The sequence below is a fragment of the Oryctolagus cuniculus genome, chromosome 1 (genome assembly GCF_964237555.1).
Source record: "Oryctolagus cuniculus chromosome 1, mOryCun1.1, whole genome shotgun sequence".
Classification (NCBI taxonomy): domain Eukaryota; kingdom Metazoa; phylum Chordata; class Mammalia; order Lagomorpha; family Leporidae; genus Oryctolagus; species Oryctolagus cuniculus.
This window is the reverse complement of record NC_091432.1, coordinates 2255962-2274828: the sequence shown is the minus strand read 5'-3', so window position 1 is coordinate 2274828 and position 18867 is coordinate 2255962. Positions and strand designations below refer to the sequence as shown.

At 54.9% G+C, this 18867-nt stretch overlaps 1 protein-coding gene across 18 annotated transcripts in view; it reads right to left on the bottom strand.

Annotated features, from left to right (window-relative positions):
• The window catches only part of PPFIA1 (PTPRF interacting protein alpha 1), a 104353-nt gene that overhangs the window by 53253 nt on the left and 32233 nt on the right, over positions 1–18867 (bottom strand). For all 18 annotated transcript variants that reach the window (XM_070061187.1, XM_070061318.1, XM_070061265.1 and 15 more), the window contains exons 3-4: positions 918–1019; positions 482–646 (exon numbers count right to left, since the gene is read on the bottom strand). In XM_070061187.1, the coding sequence (XP_069917288.1) occupies positions 482–646; positions 918–1019 (267 nt within the window). The remainder of the gene's footprint in view (positions 1–481; positions 647–917; positions 1020–18867) is intronic.

Below are 18867 nucleotides of genomic sequence, written 5' to 3'. Positions count from 1 at the left end.
CCTGTGGAAGATGGCCGAAGTCCTCGGGCCCCTGCACCCGCGTGGGAGACCCAGAGGAAGCTCCTGGCTCCTGGCTTCAGATCGGCACAGCTCCAGCTGTTGAGGCCAATTGGGGAGTGAACCAGCGGATGGAAGACCTCTCTCTCTCTCTGCCTCTCGTTCTCTGTGTAACTCTTTCAATTAAATAAATAAATCTTAAAAAAAAAAAAAAACTTCCTTGTTAATGGCTTTAAGTTTGAGAAAAATCTTCCCCCTAAATAAATGGTATCATTCAATCTTAACAGCAAATCAATATACAGAATCGATCAGGTTTACATTTATGCCAACAAGTACTTTTCGACCATACAGAAGCCTACCTGCACACAGAGAACACTTCTCTGTGGTAATTCGAGAAGCTACAAAATCAAAGTCACACCGACATGCACGAAGCCTGCCTGGCACCAGGCCGGCGCACAGTCGCACCTCCTGGTGGCCGGGGTACCTTTTCGTCCAGAGCTTTGTGGTGTTCAAACAAGGACTTCAGCGCCTTCAGCACCTCCACCTCGCTGGACACGCCGGCGGGCGACTGCGCCTGCCTCTTCACCACGGTCATGCGCAGGGAGCGCTCGTGTCTGGAGACCAGGCACTCCAAGTGCTCCAACAGCAGCTGCGGCAAGCCAGACAGGCGACAAGCGCGGTTAACGTCGCATCTGCCCCGCCACAGTGAGCCGCAACCTCAGGCTCAGCCAGGTCCGAATCCCCCAGCCCCGCCGAGAGGCGGAGAAATCCCGTCATGTGAGAATATCCGCTTCTCCAGGTAACGCCGGGCGGGAGAGAGCACGGGCCTCTCTGCCCCAGGAGGACCGCCTTTCCCCCGTGACTCGGCAGCACGCGCCCCGACAGGGCCCAGGCAGGCTGAGCGGGGCTCCACCACTCACCCTGGTGTTGTTCCTCTCCGCTTTCAGCTCGGCGATCTCCTCCTCCCTCTCCAGGAGCTGCTCCCTGCACACGTTGAGCTCTTTCGTAAGTGCTGCGAACTCCTAGAAAACAGCAAAACCAACCACGGAAGGAGTGAGTGGGTGAGTGGGTGAGTGAGTGAGTGGGTGAGTGGGTGGGTGAGTGGGTGGGTGAGTGGGTGGGTGAGTGGGTGAGTGAGTGGGTGAGTGGGTGAGTAGATGGGTGAGTGAGCGAGAGAGTGGGTGAGTGGGTGAGTGAGTAGATGGGTGAGTGAGTGAGTGAGAGAGTGGGTGAGTGGGTGAGTAGATGGGTGAGTGAGTGAGTGAGTGAGTGAGTGAGTGAGTGGGTGAGTGGGTGAGAGAGTGGGTGAGTGGGTGAGTAGATGGGTGAGTGAGTGAGTGGGTGAGTGAGTGGGTGGGTGAGTGGGTGAGTGAGTGAGTAGATGGGTGAGTGAGTGGGTGAGTGGGTGAGTGAGTGGGTGGGTGAGTGGGTGAGTGAGTGAGTAGATGGGTGAGTGAGTGTTTGAGTGAGTGGGTGAGTGGGTGAGTGAGTAGATGGGTGAGTGAGTAGATGGGTGAGTGAGTGAGTGGGTGAGTGGGTGAGAGAGTGGGTGAGTGGGTGAGAGAGTGGGTGAGTGGGTGAGTAGATGGGTGAGTGAGTGGGTGAGTGGGTGAGAGAGTGGGTGAGTGGGTGAGAGAGTGGGTGAGTGGGTGAGTAGATGGGTGAGTGAGTGGGTGAGTGTTTGAGTGAGTGGGTGGGTGAGTGGGTGAGTGACTGAGTGAGTGAGTAGATGGGTGAGTGAGTGTTTGAGTGAGTGGGTGAGTGAGTGGGTGGGTGAGTGGGTGAGTGGGTGAGTGAGTAGATGGGTGAGTGAGTGGGTGAGTGGGTGAGTGGGTGGGTGAGTGGGTGAGTGGGTGAGTGAGTAGATGGGTGAGTGAGTGTTTGAGTGAGTGGGTGAGTGAGTAGATGGGTGAGTGGGTGAGTGAGTGGGTGAGTGAGTAGATGGGTGAGTGAGTGAGTGGGTGAGTGGGTGAGAGAGTGGGTGAGTGGGTGAGTGAGTGGGTGAGGGGGTGAGTGAGTAGATGGGTGAGTGAGTGGGTGGGTGAGTGGGTGGGTGAGAGGGTGAGTGGGTGGGTGAGTGGGTGAGTGTTTGAGTGAGTGAGTGGGTGAGTGAGTAGATGGGTGAGTGAGTGGGTGAGTGGGTGAGTGGGTGAGTGAGTGGGTGAGTGGGTGGGTGAGTGAGTGGGTGAGTGAGTGGGTGGGTGAGTGGGTGAGTGAGTGGGTCGGTGAGTGAGTAGATGGGTGAGTGGGTGAGTGAGTGAGTGGGTGAGTGAGTGAGTGAGTAGATGGGTGAGTGAGTGGGTGAGTGGGTGAGTGAGTGAGTAGATGGGTGAGTGAGTGGGTGAGTGGGTGAGTGGGTGAGTAGATGGGTGAGTAGATGGGTGAGTGAGTGGGTGGGTGAGTGAGTGAGTGGGTGAGTGAGTGAGTGGGTGTTTGAGTGAGTGAGTGAGTGAGTAGATGGGTGAGTAAGTGGGTGGGTGGGTGAGTGGGTGGGTGAGTGAGTGGGTGGGTGAGTAAGTGGGTGGGTGAGTGAGTGAGTAGATGGGTGAGTGAGTGGGTGAGTGAGTGAGTAGATGGGTGAGTGAGTGGGTGGGTGGGTGAGTGAGTGAGTGAGTGAGTGGGTGAGTGGGTGAGTGAGTGGGTGAGTGAGTAGATGGGTGAGTGAGTGGGTGGGTGAGTGAGTAGATGGGTGAGTGAGTGAGTGGTGTTTGAGTGAGTGAGTGGATGGGTGAGTAAGTGAGTGGGTGGGTGAGTGGGTGGGTGAGTGAGTGAGTGGGTGGGTGAGTGGGTGAGTGAGTGGGTGGGTGAGTGAGTGAGTGAGTAGATGGGTGAGTGGGTGAGTGGGTGAGTGAGTGGGTGGGTGAGTGGGTGAGTGGGTGGGTGAGTGAGTGGGTGGGTGGGTGAGTGGGTGGGTGAGTGGGTGAGTGAGTGGGTGGGTGAGTGGGTGAGTGGGTGGGTGAGTGAGTGGGTGAGTGGGTGAGTGAGTGGGTGAGTGAGTAGATGGGTGAGTGAGTAGATGGGTGAGTGGGTGAGTGAGTGGGTGGGTGAGTGAGTGGGTGCGTGAGTGAGTAGATGGGTGAGTGGGTGAGTGGGTGAGTGGGTGAGTGAGTAGATGGGTGAGTGAGTGGGTGAGTGGGTGAGTGGGTGAGTGAGTAGATGGGTGAGTGAGTAGATGGGTGAGTGGGTGAGTGGGTGAGTGAGTAGATGGGTGAGTGAGTAGATGGGTGAGTGAGTAGATGGGTGAGTGGGTGAGTGAGTGGGTGAGTGAGTGGGTGGGTGAGTGAGGTCCTTGAAGCACGGCGACCCCATCCCAGGGCCTAAGGGCAGGGGTCCCTGTGATCCTCCACACGGACTCTCCACAAATGAAACCCACCCCGACGTCAGACACGTGCTGGGCTCCGGCTCGGCAGGGAGTGAGGGGAAGTCCAGGTCCACCTTCCCAACATCAGAGATGCCCCCACACACTTCCCTGAACAGACCTGGCGGGAGTGGCTGAAGACCTCTGTAGTGACACAGACACCCCCTGCCCAGCCTCCTTCACCTCTGGGGAGAGCACAGTCCCCTGGAAATCACTCTCCAGGGCCAATCCCCCAGCCCGAGGACCCCGAGGTCAGTGACACAGCACTGGGACATGCAGGAAGCCACGTGGAAGGGTTTCCAGAGGACAGCCCCAAGCACAGCCTTGCCACGCACCTCCCCGTGCCCGGCCCCAAGCACAGCCTTGCCACGGCACCTCCCCGTGCCCCGCTCGGTTCTCTCACTGCACTGGGCCACAGAGTAGGCTGAGTCCAAAGAGAAACCTATGTTGTCCTGCCAGTTTTCAACATAGCCAAACTCCTCTGAACAAAGTAAAAGCGTCGGCAAATGTTCCCTTTGTTCGAGTGCTTTGTCTTTGAAAGACAAAGGAGGAACCAAAGTTTGGTGACAAGAACCTGACAACTCCATTTACAAACAAGTGCTTCAGGTGCACTCAGGAGAGTCCTCTGTGAGGCAGAGCCAGCCAGCGGCACAAGAAATCAAGGACGAGGGGCGCGCGAGGGCGAGGGGCCGCCCTACAGCACTGAAGTGCTCGCCCAAGAAGGGTGAGAAGAGGCAGACAGCACTGCTCCGGTCCACGGGAAAACCGTGAGACTTAAAATGTTTATTTTTTCTTGAGAGCCGCTATTTCCAGGGTAGAGAAGGTGATGGACAGAGCTCTGGTGGGGCATCATGGGTATGATGAGCGACGGCCACTTGGATTCACTTCTCTTCCAGAACAGTCTTTCTTCTGTGTGTCGTCACCCTGGGGAAGACACACAGACTCCGGGCAGGAGGGCTTCGGCAGCTTGGAACGGGGTCTGCAGACCGCAGCAGCCCAGGCGGCGTCCCTGTCACCTGGCCCACACCGGGGGGGGGCTTCCCCTGATGACCTGTCCCCTGCTGCCGCTGCTGTTCCACCTGCTGTGTGTGTCCCAGAGGCCGGGCCCTCGCTGTGGCAGGCTGCGCACCCAGGGCCGTGCGCGTCCCAGAGGCCGGGCCCTCACTGTGGCAGGCTGCGGATCCAGGGCTGTGTGTGTCCGAGAGGCCGGGCCCTCGCTGTGGCAGGCTGCACACCCAGGGCCGTGCGCGTCCCAGAGGCCGGGCCCTCGCTGTGGCAGGCTGCGGATCCAGGGCTGTGCGCGTCCCAGAGGCCGGGCCCTCGCTGTGGCAGGCTGCGGATCCAGGGCTGTGTGTGTCCGAGAGGCCGGGCCCTCGCTGTGGCAGGCTGCACACCCAGGGCCGTGCGCGTCCCAGAGGCCGGGCCCTCGCTGTGGCAGGCTGCGGATCCAGGGCTGTGCGCGTCCCAGAGGCCGGGCCCTCGCTGTGGCAGGCTGCGGATCCAGGGCTGTGTGTGTCCCAGAGGCCGGGCCCTCGCCGTGGCAGGCTGCGGATCCAGGGCTGGAGCGCCCTGCTGAGGACACGGCTGCGGCCATGGTGCTCAGCAGAAGGAAGCCTCGCTGCCCGGCCCAGCTCCAGAGCCCTGGCCCATGGATCAGGCCTGCAAACAGACACAGGCAGGAAGACAGAGAGCTCCCGGCTCCTCCCAAAGGATGAGTGAAGTTGAAACCTAAGGGCTTGTTTAGGAGAGGAGAGGTGGTGGTGACAAGCAGGCGGAGGCAACTCATGGACCTGATGCAGATCCGGCTGGCCGGGCACAGGCGAGGACCACGCAAAGCCAGACTGCTGGGAGGAGTCCTCTCCAGGTCAGCTCAAACTCCAGAAATCACAAGAAAGGATGCCTTGGAAAACATAGTTTGCAATTAGCCCACACTACTGAAAACCGCAGGGGGTGTTCGCGGTGGGAGGGGCCCCCATCAGTACCACTGTCACCACAGAGCTGTTGCTCCCTGGGGGGCAGCATCAGAGGCTGAACCCTTAGGGGACAGGAGATGGAGCTCGCCAACCTAATATTGCCATCCACGAAGCTAGTTAATTTGCATTTTATTGTAATAAAACATAAATTATAAATATACAGTGTACTTTGAAGACAAGGGCTGCTCCTGGGAGCATAAAATGAGCTACAGAACACAAACCACTCTTCATTTTAGTATTCATTACGTACCTGCAAACACGAAGAACTTTCACTCACAGTAAAAGAAAGTGACCCACACGCGCCCTAAGCCCTGATGCAGACCTGCTGGTGTTCACACAGGCTCGCGCTCGTCAGAAGCAGTGGGGAGGGCACGGGAGGCACAGCAGAGCAGCCCTGGCACCCTCCCTCCTGCCTAGCTGTCTTAGCAACTCAGGTTGCCATAATAAACAACAGACATTCATTTCTCACAGCGCTGGAGGCTCCCTGCCTGGTGAGGCCCTGAGTGTGGACCTCTCCCCTGTCCTAACCTGGCAGGAGGGGCAGGGGCACCCAGTTCAGGGGTCAGGTTTCAATGGGAGCACCAGGTTCTGTGGCTGCTGCCCTGGTCTCACGAGGGCCTCTTGGGCAGTCAGGTTACAAACGACCCAGACCCCATTAGAGAACCACCGCGGAGCACAGCTCATCCTGGCTCCTGCGTCTGGCTCCCCGCCAGGACCACGCTTCCTAGAAAGTCCCCGTTAGTAAGCAGAAAAGTGGGGCTCTGCCGGAAAGCCTGACTCCAGATTCACTTGGTCCCCGCTTCCTCTGACATAATTTTTTAAAAAGATTTATTTATTTATTCGAAAGAGTTACACAGAGGGAAGGAGAGGCAGAAAGAGAGAGGTCTTCCATGCACTGGTTCACTCCCCAGTTGGCCAAAACAGCGCAGTCGCACCGATCCGAAGGCAGGAGCCAGGAGGTTCTTCCAGGTCTCCCACGTGGGTGCAGGGGCTCAAGCACTTGGGCCATCCTCCACTGCCTTCCCAGGCCACAGCAGAGAGCTGGATGGGAAGGGGAGCAGCTGGGACTCGAACCAGTGCCCATATGGGATGTGGCCCTGCAGGCAGAGGCTCTACGTGCTAGGGCACAGCACGGGCCCCTCCTGACACTCAGTCCCTGCTTCCTGCCTGGGGGTCCTGAGCAGGGAGCCCGGCCGCACACCACCAGCACTCACGCCCAGGCCCTCGCTGGCCCTCCGCCACCTCCGTGGCCTTTCACTCTGCAGCCAGAAGCAAGCCTTTCCCTTCTTCATGGCTTCCTCAAGACGTCCCCAAGACCCCAAAGCGTCTGCATTCACCTTCTAGTGCGAGGTCTGCTCTCTAGAACCTAGGACACTTAACTCCCATTATTTTGGTTAAATATAAAGATTTCAAATGAATTCAGTAGCCAACTTCATTCTGGTTATGGCAGAAAGCAAATCTGTGGAACCCAACAGCTTCTTATCCAAAGAAAAACCTTTATCTTTTCTCAAAAGAATTCAACAACTGAAAACATATCCAAGCACATTTTACACTTAGTTTGGATCAACATCACGCAGGAGTTCCGAAGTGCAGGATTCCGAAAGCACGTTCCCGTACACACCGCGTCTGCAGTGCTGCTGTGGAAAAAGACGAGTGCAAACCCCGAACTGCAGAAGCGACCTGCTGGGCAGGCACCGCTGCCGCCGGGACCTGTCAGCATGACTTCCTCCCTCCCCAGAAAAACTTCGCTGAAAAAGCTGCAAGCCAAGTACATTAGTTTAAGGCTACATCCTATTCACTGTAATTTACTGTAATTTAAGTTTCAAGTATGTTTTTAATATTTATTTATTTATTTATTTATTTGGAAGTCAGAGTTACAGAAAGAGAAGGAAGCACAGAGAGGGCTTCCATCTGCTGGTTTACTCCCTAGATGGCCAGGACAGAGCCACATGCTTCCTCTGGTCTCCCACGTGGCTGCAGGGGTCTAAACGCTTGGACCAACCTCTGCTGCTTTTCCCAGGCCATCAGCAGAGAGCTGGATTGGAAGTGGAGCAGCTGGGACTCGAACCGGCACCCATATGGAATGCCAGCATCCCAGGCAGTAGCTTTACCCACTACGCCACAACGCTGCCCCTCAAGTATTTTCTGAAACCAAATGCTATGGATTGAACGAGCTTTGGCTCTCAAACTCATGTGGGTGTTTAAACCTCAAAATCCTAGGCTAGGGGCTGGGGCTGTGGCGCAGCAGGACAGTCCTCTGCTGTGGCACCGGCATCCCACATGGGCACCAGTGCTAGTCCTGACTGCTCCACTTCCGACCCAGCTCTTTGCTGTGGCCTGGGAGGGCAGTGGAGGATGGCCTGAGCACTTGGGTCTCTGCACCCGCGTGGGAGACCCAGGGGAGGCTCCTGGCTCCTGGCTTCGGATCGGCTCAACTCCAGCCGTCACGGCAACTGCAGGGTGAACCAGCAGATGGAAGACCTCTCTCTGTCTCTCACTTCACTGTAACTCTACCTCTCAAATAAATAAATAAAATCTTAAAAAAAAATTCTAAACTGATGGTACTAAGATTGTGGAAACATAATCCAGTATGGTAACCAGGAAGTGGACCGAGGGGGTAGACCGAGGCCCCCAGAGGTGCTTCCCTGAAAGCAGATCGCCACGTCCCCTCGGCCACCACGGACCCCTCACACATGCTCTGCCACCTTCACCAAAGGCCAAACCAGCAGGGCTGTAGGTCTTGGAGCTGAACCTGCAAACTGTGAGCAGAACAAACCTCTTCTCTGAAGTTGGCGTCTCTCAGCTGTTTCACTATAGTGGCAAAAGGCCAACTCATACGCTGGGTACACAGCCTAGCGATCAGTGGGGATTTTTCCGTTTAAAACATGTCTGAGAAATGCAAATTTGTAATTCCACTTACCATTATCTAGGGGTGAGGAGAGAGAAACAGCACAGCTCAAGAATATGGCTTCACACGGGGCTTGCAAAGGTCTGTGTTTCACCTTTCTGGACAAAAGGCTTGGCTCTGGCTAATGGGCTCACCCTACACAAACCAGACGTTTCAGTCAAAATCCATAATGCAGCCAACGTCCTCTGGCTCACAGAGACACTTCCTCAAAGGTGACAGGCCTTCTGTCCTCCTGCCACCGGGGCTGGTCTGAGCAGCCAGGAGCTGCCGAGCACAGAGCAGGAGCGGGGCCTGTCGCCCAGCCCTCACACGAGTGCCCGGCCCCCGGCCCCCTGGAACACGCTGCACCTCTGCACCTCTGTCTGCATCAACAGCGTCCCTCCTTGCTGAGACAGAAATGAAGCTTCGTCGGCGAGAACACCATTCAGTCATGCAGGGAAGGGAACTCCAACACGTGCTGCTCTAACATGGTGAACCTAGGAGGCACAGAGCCGTAACAACACACCGAGCTGGACACAAAACCCAAGCACTGCAGGATTCCACCAGAGGAGGCAGACCCACAGACAGGAAGGAGGATGCGGGTGCTGGGGAACGGGGACAGAGTTTTGGTTTAGGAAGTCGAAGAAGCTATGATGCTAGCGATGGCGGCCCAACACCGTGAATGTACTCAATGCCACTGGGCTGCACACTTACAACGGTGAAGTTCACCTCACGTGAAGTCCCAAAAGCCTCATGCTTACGGGAAACTCACTCCGACTACAGTGTTCACGGCAGGGCTTCGGGAAGTGACTGGATGAGACTCCAAGGAGGACAGACACACTGATGCCTGGGCCACGCTGGCACTCGCTCAGCAAGGTCACGACCAGACTCTGACCCAGCAGGGCCTGCGGCACGCAGGACAGGAGTCTGTCCTGGTGAAGCCAGCTCGCCTCCGCCATCTGCCACAGCGACAAGGAGCTCACTACCACAACCGGAGAGGACAGAATGAAAAAGCAGCCCTGGAGGGACACGCCTGCCTCTTCTGCATGAAACAATGGGAGCAGGTCTACCTGTCACACGTGAAGCCGGCACAGACGTCACCTGCACCTCAGTCTCAGGGTCAAGAGCGTGCCGGGTGTGAAAGAAAAAGAAAACCGGAATCCGTACCCTGACACGAGCAGATCAGAGTTGAAGCCCCAGTGTGCTGACTTAGAGTGCGCTAGTAAGCACACACAGAGAGCGCACATCTGTGCACCTCTCTAGGCTGCACCCTGCTGACAGGAGGAGACACAGGAGTGCCAGGAGAGAGAACACAGGGGCCGGTGCTGTGGCCTAGCAGGCAAAGCCGCCATTTGCAGGGCCGACATCCCCTATGGGCGCCGGTCAAGTCTCGGCTGCTCCACTTCTTTTTTTTTTTTTTTTTTTTTTTGACAGGCAGAGTTAGAGAGACAGTGAAAGGTCTTCCTTCCGTTGGTTCACCCCCTAAATGGCCGCTACGGCCGGCGCTGCGCCGATTCGAAGCCAGGAGCCAGGTGCTTCTCCTGGTCTCCCACACAGGTGCAGAGCCCAAGGACTTGGGCCATCCTCCACTGCACTCCCAGGCCACAGCAGAGAGCTGGACTGGAAGAGGAGCAGCCAGGACAGAACCAAGCACCCCAACCGGGACTAGAACCCGGGGTGCCGGCGCCACAGGTGGAGGATTATCAGCTGCTCCACTTCTGATCCAGCTCTCTGCTGTGGCCTGGGGAAGCAGTGGAGAATGGCCCAAGTCCTTGGGCTCTGCACCTGTGTGGGAGACCAGGAGAAGCACCTGGCTCCTGGCTTCAGATCAGCTCAGCTCCAGCCATTGTGGCCATTTAGGGAGTGAACCAGCGGATGGAAGACCTCTCCCTCTCTCTCTCTCTGCAACTCTGCCTTTCAAATAAATAAATCTTTCAAAAAAAAACCACCCATGTGTGTAACATCTGACCCCAGTGTTGTCTTCTAACTGACTTCAGACTTGTGCAAAGCTGCCGTGATTTAGTAATGCCAGCTTTTCAACACTGGTCATTATTTGCAACCAACTGATTAAGACACAAACATTTTAAAAGTTCCAATATATCTAATTTCATTTTTTGTCAGTTTCTCTTTAAAGAAAGACACATACTAAGCAAACATATGCCCACACTTAACTCACATTAAGTAATCAAAGAAACGCGAGGTAAGAAACAACGCACACTCACGTTGGTTAAAAGCCAACACACATCTGTGTGTATCTCCGTATGTACATCAAGTACACTGCAGAAAGACACACAGTGACACACTGACACGCCCACGCCCTTCTCATTGTGCTGTTTCTGTACTGCTCGGTGCTGAGAGTGTGGTGCCGTCCTTTTCTGTCTAGACTATGCTGGAACCCGAGGCCAGCAGAGCACAGAGAGCGCTCTCTCCATGGAGGACGTCCTCAGGACCAGCACACCCTGGTCAGGGTTCTTTCTGCTCACCCATCCCTGCAGCCCAGCACCAGGCTCCCACCTTCCTGGAAGAGTTCCTGGAAAGACAGCACCATCCCCGCCACCCCCGCCCCGCCAAACCAATGGTCAGTTTCCATCTGCACCTACCCCGCTGCCCGGGCACACGGGCACACAGACTACAGACGCTCCATTCCCCCCGCTCCCTCCTCCTCCACGCGCCGTGCCTGCCTGGGCAGCTGGAGTCCAGGCCCGAGTCCATCACCTCCACCTGCTCGCTTCACCCACCGAGTACGTCTGCGCTCAGTGGGCCCAGTGAGCTGCTGGGACATCTTGCTGCCTCCCTCCCCTGACATCAGCCACAGCCCCGGGGCCTGTCTTCTGAACTGCCCACTGCTCCACATCCTTGGCCAGGCCCTGCTGTCTCCTAGACGAGAAAAGCTGCCTCACGCCCTGCCTCCGTCCACCCTCCCCACTACCACTCTCTGCCTTTGGGAACAGGCAGACACGGTGACTTCTGCTTACAAGCCCTCGCTGACTGCCCACCGGCCTGAGGGCCACGCCCAGCGCTCCTCTGCCAGCTTCCAGTACTGAGCAGAAGCACCACGGAGCAGACGTGTTCCAAGCACCTCCATGGGCGCCCTCACCCAACCCTCGCAGCAGCACAGGGATGCATGAGCTCCCCAGAGCACACGCGCAGAGCCCACGAGGTGGCTCCAAGCCCGCTCTGTGCACCTGTCCCTGCCTCATACTCGGCCTATTTGTCACTGAAGACCCATGGTTCCTGGAGGCCCCTGTCCCTCCACTGGCCTCAGACACAGGGCTGTTCTCCGGCTCTGGATCCGCAAACCTGCCAACCTTCCCCTGAGCAACTCCACCCACCCTGGGCTCCGGCTCGCTGGCCTCCAACTGGCCCCATCCCCCTGCCTGGTGCCTGCATGGCACCCCCTGCCCCAGGCCGTCCATACTCTTCATCCCTTTCCCCGCTGCCAACTGTCTTGCCCAGGCTGCAAGAGCGTGTGGCACCAAAAGCCACCCACTCACAAACCCAAAAGCTGCCTGGCAGGAACACAACATGTGCCTACCTGGGTGCAGGCCAAGCCTGGGTTTCAGGGGCAGGGGTCTGACCAGGAGACCAGTCGCGCTCAGCCCGCTCCCACAGCCAACAGCCAGGGGCTGCTCCCCAGTGCAGACTTGCGATTGGTGGATTATTGTCACACTGCTAAAATGAAGTCACTTAATACCATCAGATGTTAATTCACTTCTAACAGTAGCATTTTCTTCCAAGGGGAAAGGGACACGCACCACCTCACAGATGTACTGTAACTTATTAATTAATTTTAACCATTAAAAGTTATACTGCGGGCCGGTGCCGCGGCTCACTAGGCTAATCCTCCGCCTAGCGGCGCCGGCACACCGGGTTCTAGTCCCGGTCGGGGCGCCGGATTCTGTCCTGGTTGCCCCTCTTCCAGGCCAGCCCTCTGCTGTGGCCAGGGAGTGCACTGGAGGATGGCCCAGGTGCTTGGGCCCTGCACCCCATGGGAGACCAGGAAAAGCACCTGGCTCCTGGCTCCTGCCATCGGATCAGCGCGGTGCGCCGGCCGCGGCGGCCATTGGAGGGTGAACCAACGGCAAAGGAAGACCTTTCTCTCTGTCTCTCTCTCTCACTGTCCACTCTGCCTGTCAAAAAAAAAAAAAAAAAAAAAAAAGTTATACTGCGGTGAAAGGGGAGGACACACACACTCACTCCCATCCCCCTTTTTCCTTCCCAAGGAATTCTCCCAGGGTGCTCAGGGCCCGTCTCTCTCCCTTCATGGCTCACAGCTTCCGGGGGCACATGGGACACAGCTCTCAGAACCCAGCCCCAGGCACACTGCCTCCAGACCTGAGCTCCTAGTCTACAACTAGCTTTCCAACGGCAGCTTCATCTCACTCCATCGAAAATCTACCGTGAGGACGGGCAGTCACAGCCTGTGACACCACATTCCACATGGGCGCTGGTTTGTGTCCTGGCTGCTCCGTTTCCGATCCAGTTCCCTGCTCATGGCCTGGGAAAAGCAGTATAAGACGGCCCAAGTCTTTGGGCTCCTGCCACCCTCGTGACAGACCTGGAAGAAGCTCATGGCTCCTGGCTACAGCCAGGCCCAGCTCCAGCCCTTGCAGCCAGCTGGGGAGTGAACCCAGTACAGGGACAATCCCTCTCTCTCCCCCTCTCTGTAACTCTGAATTTCCAACAAATAAATAAATCTTTTTAAAATTGAATGTGATTTTCATTTGGAACGAGCAAAGACAGAAAAGCCCTCAGTGCTTTGTTTTGTCTTTTAAATATGTGGTTGGGGGCCAGCACTGTGCATGGCTGATATGCCTCTTCCTGTGAAGCCAGCATCCCATATGGACGCCAGTTTGAATCCTAGCAGGGAGCTGGACTGGAAGTGAAGCAGCCAGAACTCAAACTGGCTTCCAACCCAGCTCCCTGCTAGTGTACCTGGGAAAGCGGCAAAACGGTCCAAGTGCTTGGGCCCCTGCACCCATGTGTGAGACCCAGATGAAGCTCCGGGCTCCTGCTTCGGCCTGGCACAGCCCTGGCCATTGCAGTCATTTGGGAAGTGGATGGAAGCTAGCGCGCGCACTCTCGCTCTTTCTGTAACTCTGCTTTTCAAATAATTAAAATATATATATATATATATATCTTGGGGCCAGCGCTGTGGTATAAAAGGCTAAGTGTTTGCCTACAGTGCTGGCATCCCATATGGGCGCCAGTTCAAGTCCCAGCTGCTCCACTTCCAATCCAGCTCCCCGCTAATGCACCTGGGAAAGCAGTAGAGATTAGCCCAAATGCTTGGGCCCCTGCACCCATGTGGGAGACCTGGAAGAAGCTCCTGGCTCCAGAATGGCCCAGCCCCAGACATTGCGGCCATTTGGGAAGTGAACCAGCGGATGGAAGATCTCTCTCCCTCCCGCCCTATATCTCTGCCTTTCAAATAAATAAATCCTGAAAAAATACACCTTAAAATGTCAACTGAGGTAAATATAATGTAAGTTCACCGTTTTAATCCCTTGAAAGTACAACTCAGCCGTTTCCAGTACACTCACATGTGCTGCGCCATCAGCCTGCATCTAACTCAGAAGCAGCCGCGCCCCTCGGCCAGGCGTCCTGATCTCCCCTCCCCCTGCCCTGCCAACTGCAAGTCCGCTGTCTGGCTGCTCTGGGCACTTCCTGTGCGTGGAACCACCGCTTGGCCTCGGTGCCTGGCTCCTTTGCGTCACTCAGCATTTTCGAAGGCCATTCACTTGAAACATGATGTCACTGTATTCCTATTTTCCTCTTTCAGAGCGATTTAGCCAAAACTGGGATTTCTTCATGAGATAGGAGTGTAAGTTTTACTTCAAATATTTTTATCTTTCTGGTAAAGAGCAAACCAAACTAGTTTTGGATGATTAGCATTTCAGCACTAAAACACAATAACTCCTGAGAAAAAAGAAGATAATTTAAAATATCAATGTGCATGCATGTTTCAAAACAACTTGAAGTATTGGTGTGAATGTGTATTTCACACGCTCTGGAGTTCAAGCATGTGATATCAGGCAAAACATTCTAATTAAATTGTAAACACTCCAGCTGGGGTGAGATTGGCGTGTTTATCAAACCAATGAAACAAAAATCTCAAAGGCAGAGACCCTTCATTCAAGGAGGAGACGGCTCTGCCTTCATTCAAGAGGAGGAGACGGCTCTGCCTTCATTCAACACGAGGAGACGGCTCTGCCTTCCTTCAGCAGGAGGAGACGGCTCTGCCTCATTCAGCAGGAGGAGACGGCTCTGCCTTCATTCAAGAGGAGGAGACGGCTCTGCCTTCCTTCAGCAGGAGGAGACGGCTCTGCCTCATTCAGCAGGAGGAGACGGCTCTGCCTTCATTCAAGGAGGAGACGGCTCTGCCTTCCTTCAGCAGGAGGAGACGGCTCTGCCTCATTCAGCAGGAGGAGACGGCTCTGCCTTCATTCAACAGGAGGAGATGTCTCTACTCTTCTAGCACATGTTACACAGATAATGTTTTTTAAAAAGAACAGTAATTTTTTAAGACTTATTTATTTATTCATTTGTTTATTTGAAAGGCTGAGTTACAAAGAAAGGAGGGAGAGACAAAGAGAGATATCTTCCATCTGCTGGTCCATTTTCCAAATGGCCACAGAGGGCAGAGCTGGGCTGATCTGAAGCCAAGAGCCAGGAGCTTCTTCCAGGTCTCCCACGTGGGTGAGGGGCCCAAGCACTGGGGTCATCTTCTGCTGCTGTCTCAGGCACATTAGCAGGGAGCTGGACTGGAAGTGGAGCAGCCAGAACCCAAACCAGCATCCAATGAGATGCCAGCACGGCAGGCAGTGTCTTAACCTGCTACTCCACAGCGCCAGGCCAGAACAGCAACATTCTAAAAAAGAATGCCAGCCTACAAGAGTTTCAGATAAAGACAGCAGAAAATAACACAATACAAAGTATACTGACTCCAGGTTATATTATTTTTCAAACTTCCCAATAAAGCGAGGATGTGATTTTGGGCTTTGCTCATGCTTACAAGAACATAAGATTTTTCACTTCCAAATACTTCGTTTCCTAAGTCCATGCATGGCCAAGCAATCTCCAAGTTATAAAGAAGCCATCGTTAAGGCAAGAAGCCAGCAGACACCAGGATGGCCTTGACAGTCTGCATGTAGTCACTGCTGGGAATGTACTGCTAAATATATGCTTAATTTTTTTTAAGATTGTACTTATTTATTTGAAAAGAAGGGTTACTGCGGCAGAGGCAGGGGTTGGAGGGGCAGGGAGAGGTCTTCCATCCACTGGTTCACTCCCCAAATGGCCACGACGGCTGGAGCTCAGCCCATTTGAAGCCAGGAGCCAGGAGCTTCCTCCTGGTCTTCCCCGCAGGTGCAGGGGTCCAAGCACTTGGGCCACCTTCCACGGCTTTCTCAGGCCAGAGAACTGAATCAGAAGTGGAGCAGCCAGGGGCCAATGCTGTGGTATAGCAGGTAAAGCCACCACCTGCAGTGCCGGCATCCCATACATACGCCAGTCTGAATCCCAGCTGCCCAACTTCCAATGCAGCTCTCTGCTGTGGCCTGGGAAAGCAGTGGAGAATGGCCCAAGTAAGTCCTGGAGGCCCTGCACCCACGAGGGGAACCCAGAAGCTGCTCCTGGCTTTGGACTGGCCCAGCTCTGGCCGTTGTGACTACTTGGGGAGTGAACCAGCAGATGGAAGACTTCTCTCTGCCTCTGCCTCTCTGTAACACTGCCTAAATAAATCTTTTTTTTTTTTTTTTTTTTTGACAGGCAGAGTGGACAGTGAGAGAGAGAGACAGAGAGAAAGGTCTTCCTTTGCCGTTGGTTCACCCTCCAATGGCTGCTGCGGCCGGCGCGCTGCGGCCGCTGCACCGCGCTGATCCGAAGGCAGGAGCCAGGTGCTTCTCCTGGTCTCCCATGGGGTGCAGGGCCCAAGCACTTGGGCCATCCTCCACTGCACTCCCGGGCCACAGCAGAGAGCTGGCCTGGAAGAGGGGCAACCGGGACAGAATCCGGCGCCCCGACCCGGACTAGAACCCGGTGTGCCAGCGCCGCAAGGCAGAGGATTAGCCTAGTGAGCCGCAGCGCCGGCCTGCCTAAATAAATCTTTAAAAAAAAAAAAAAAGTGGAGCAGACGGGACTGGAACCAGCACCCACACAGGATGCGGGCAGCACTGCAGGCAGCAGCTTTACCCGCTACGCCCGGCCCCCATGTTTAACATTTTAAAAAAATTATTTATCTTCATTTCATTTGAAAATCAGAGAGAAAAAGAGATCTTCCACCTGCTGGTTCACTCCCCCAGTGCCCAGAGCAGCCAGGGCTGGGCCCGGTTGAAGCCAGGAGCCAAATGGCAGGCACCCAAGCCGCGGAGCTGTGCCGTGATGCCTCCCCGAGTGCCTGGCAGAAGGCCGGATCACTGGAAGCTGTGGTGGTTCCAAGCAACACCTGACCACTGTACCATACACCTCCCCAGCTCACTGCTGGCCTTAAAATTTCTTTAAGAAACATCAATAGTAGTACTAGGGGAAAGGGGTTTAGTACAGAGCTTTTCTTGTTTTTTTTTTTTTTTTTTTTTTTTTTTTTTTTGCTTGTTATTTTTTTACTTTTTTTAATACAAAGTTCTCAGAAATTACAGAACTCTGGGATCAGTGCTGTGGCTCAACAGGTTAACCCACCACCTGTGATACGTGCATCCCGTATCAGAGCCCCAGTTCAAGTCCCAGCTGCTCCACTTCTAATTCCGCTCCCTGCTAACGCTTCTGGGACAGCAGCAGAAGACGGCCCAAATACTTGGGCCCCTGCTACCCACATAGGAGATCCAAATGGAATTCTAGGCGCCTGGCTTTGGCATGGCCCAGGCCTGGCTATTACAACCACTTGAGAGTGAACCAGGAATGGAAGGATTTCTCTACATCTCCATTCAAGCTTTCAAATAAATAAGTAATTTTTTGATTACTGAATTTTTTGGTGTTGCTGATAAAGGAATACATGGATAGCCTCCCTTCTGTGCTGGCTACTCTTCCACACTGTAGGAAACTAAAGTTAGGGGTTTCTGGTATGTGTTTAATGCATTTACAAATACATTCCTCCCCCTTTTCTTTAAGATATAACCTCAACGTGTCCGTCTCTGTGACTCCTCCACCTTTTCTCAAGCCTGCAGGTGTCACCGTGACCGAAGCCCTAACTCTCCACCTGCACACCTGTCAGTAAAGAACTGTGCACACCTCCCTCTGCACACACTCCAAGAACAGCCACAGGATGGAATCTGAGAACTTCCAGGCCAAACGATAATTAACATTTGACTTTGAACTGAACAGACACACGGGACGTATTTTATACTCCTTGTAACCTTACCATCTTGTTGGGCTACTGAGCTTTAATGGTGATTTTTCTTTTATGGATTCACTCTGCATTCCCCTGCTTGTCGTACAGGAGTCTCCAAAGTCTGTTACCTGCTGGACTGACGGCATGCTCAGACATTTTGACAAAGGATTCTAAATTTGATTCACGTCCGTCAAGCTTGTCATTAGTTCATATTAGCATTTCAATTCAGCATAGAAAGCTGCAATCAACTCTGTGACATGTGATTAAGCCATCTGCAAACTATTCCCACATTCATTACATCAGAAATGTCCTGGAGGAGTGAGCTTTATTGACCCAGGTACACAGAAGAGACTCCAGGACAGCACCGCCCCAGCAGCTTCTACTGCAGAGCCGCACTCTGCCACGCAACAGGGCACCCACTGCACCAGCCTGGGATCAGACCCCAGGAAACACCGACGCAGAGCACTTACCAGAGACACGGAAGCCACACGTGGCGCCCGCAGGCGCGGCACACGGAAGGCCAAGGGGCCTGGGAAACACCGATGCAGAGCACTTAACAGAGACATGGAAGCCACACGTGGCGCCCGCAGGCACGGCACACGGAAGGCCAAGGGGCCTGGGCAGGCCTCCTTCCTCTCCATCTGACGTGGCGCTGGATGCGTCAGGTCAGACAGGCAGCTCTACCATCCAACAACCAGGCCACTCAGGAGGAATCAAAGGTCCAGGCATAAAAGGTAACGGCAAGGGGAGTTAGCGGAAATCTCCTGCGGTTCTACTACACCTAGAGAATGGGAAACAGCCGAAGACGGAGCGGCCTGGGCATAGCTGTGCTGGGTTTCCAACTTTTCCTCCCACGCTGCTGACAAGCCAAAGACACACAAACGCGCCAGTGATGGCCACACAGCTGAACGCAGTGGATGTAAGGAACCTGAAAACGCTCTCACGCAGTTTTCATAACAAGAGACACTGCCTATCACAAAGACATGACTGACCGTGGGACTTACTGTCAACAAGGAAGCGTCTGGCCACGCCCTGTCTCCCTGCCCCCGGCAGCAGCCCTTCCCTGCCTGCAGAGACGCTACGGCCATCCAGTCCTCCGTCAGAGGCCACTCCAGTCCTTGGCATTCACTCTGCTGTGGGGTCACAGCCCCCCATGCCTTTCCCTTTTCTCTGCCAATCCTCCTGGAATCCCTCCTGTCAATCCCATCATTCCAGGTTTCCCCACTCCACACCTCCACCCACTGGCTTCCTCCCACTGCTGCCAGGCTCCTGCCCTCCTGGATGGCGAGTGAGACTGCAGAGCTTGGTCTCTGACCCATCCACTCCT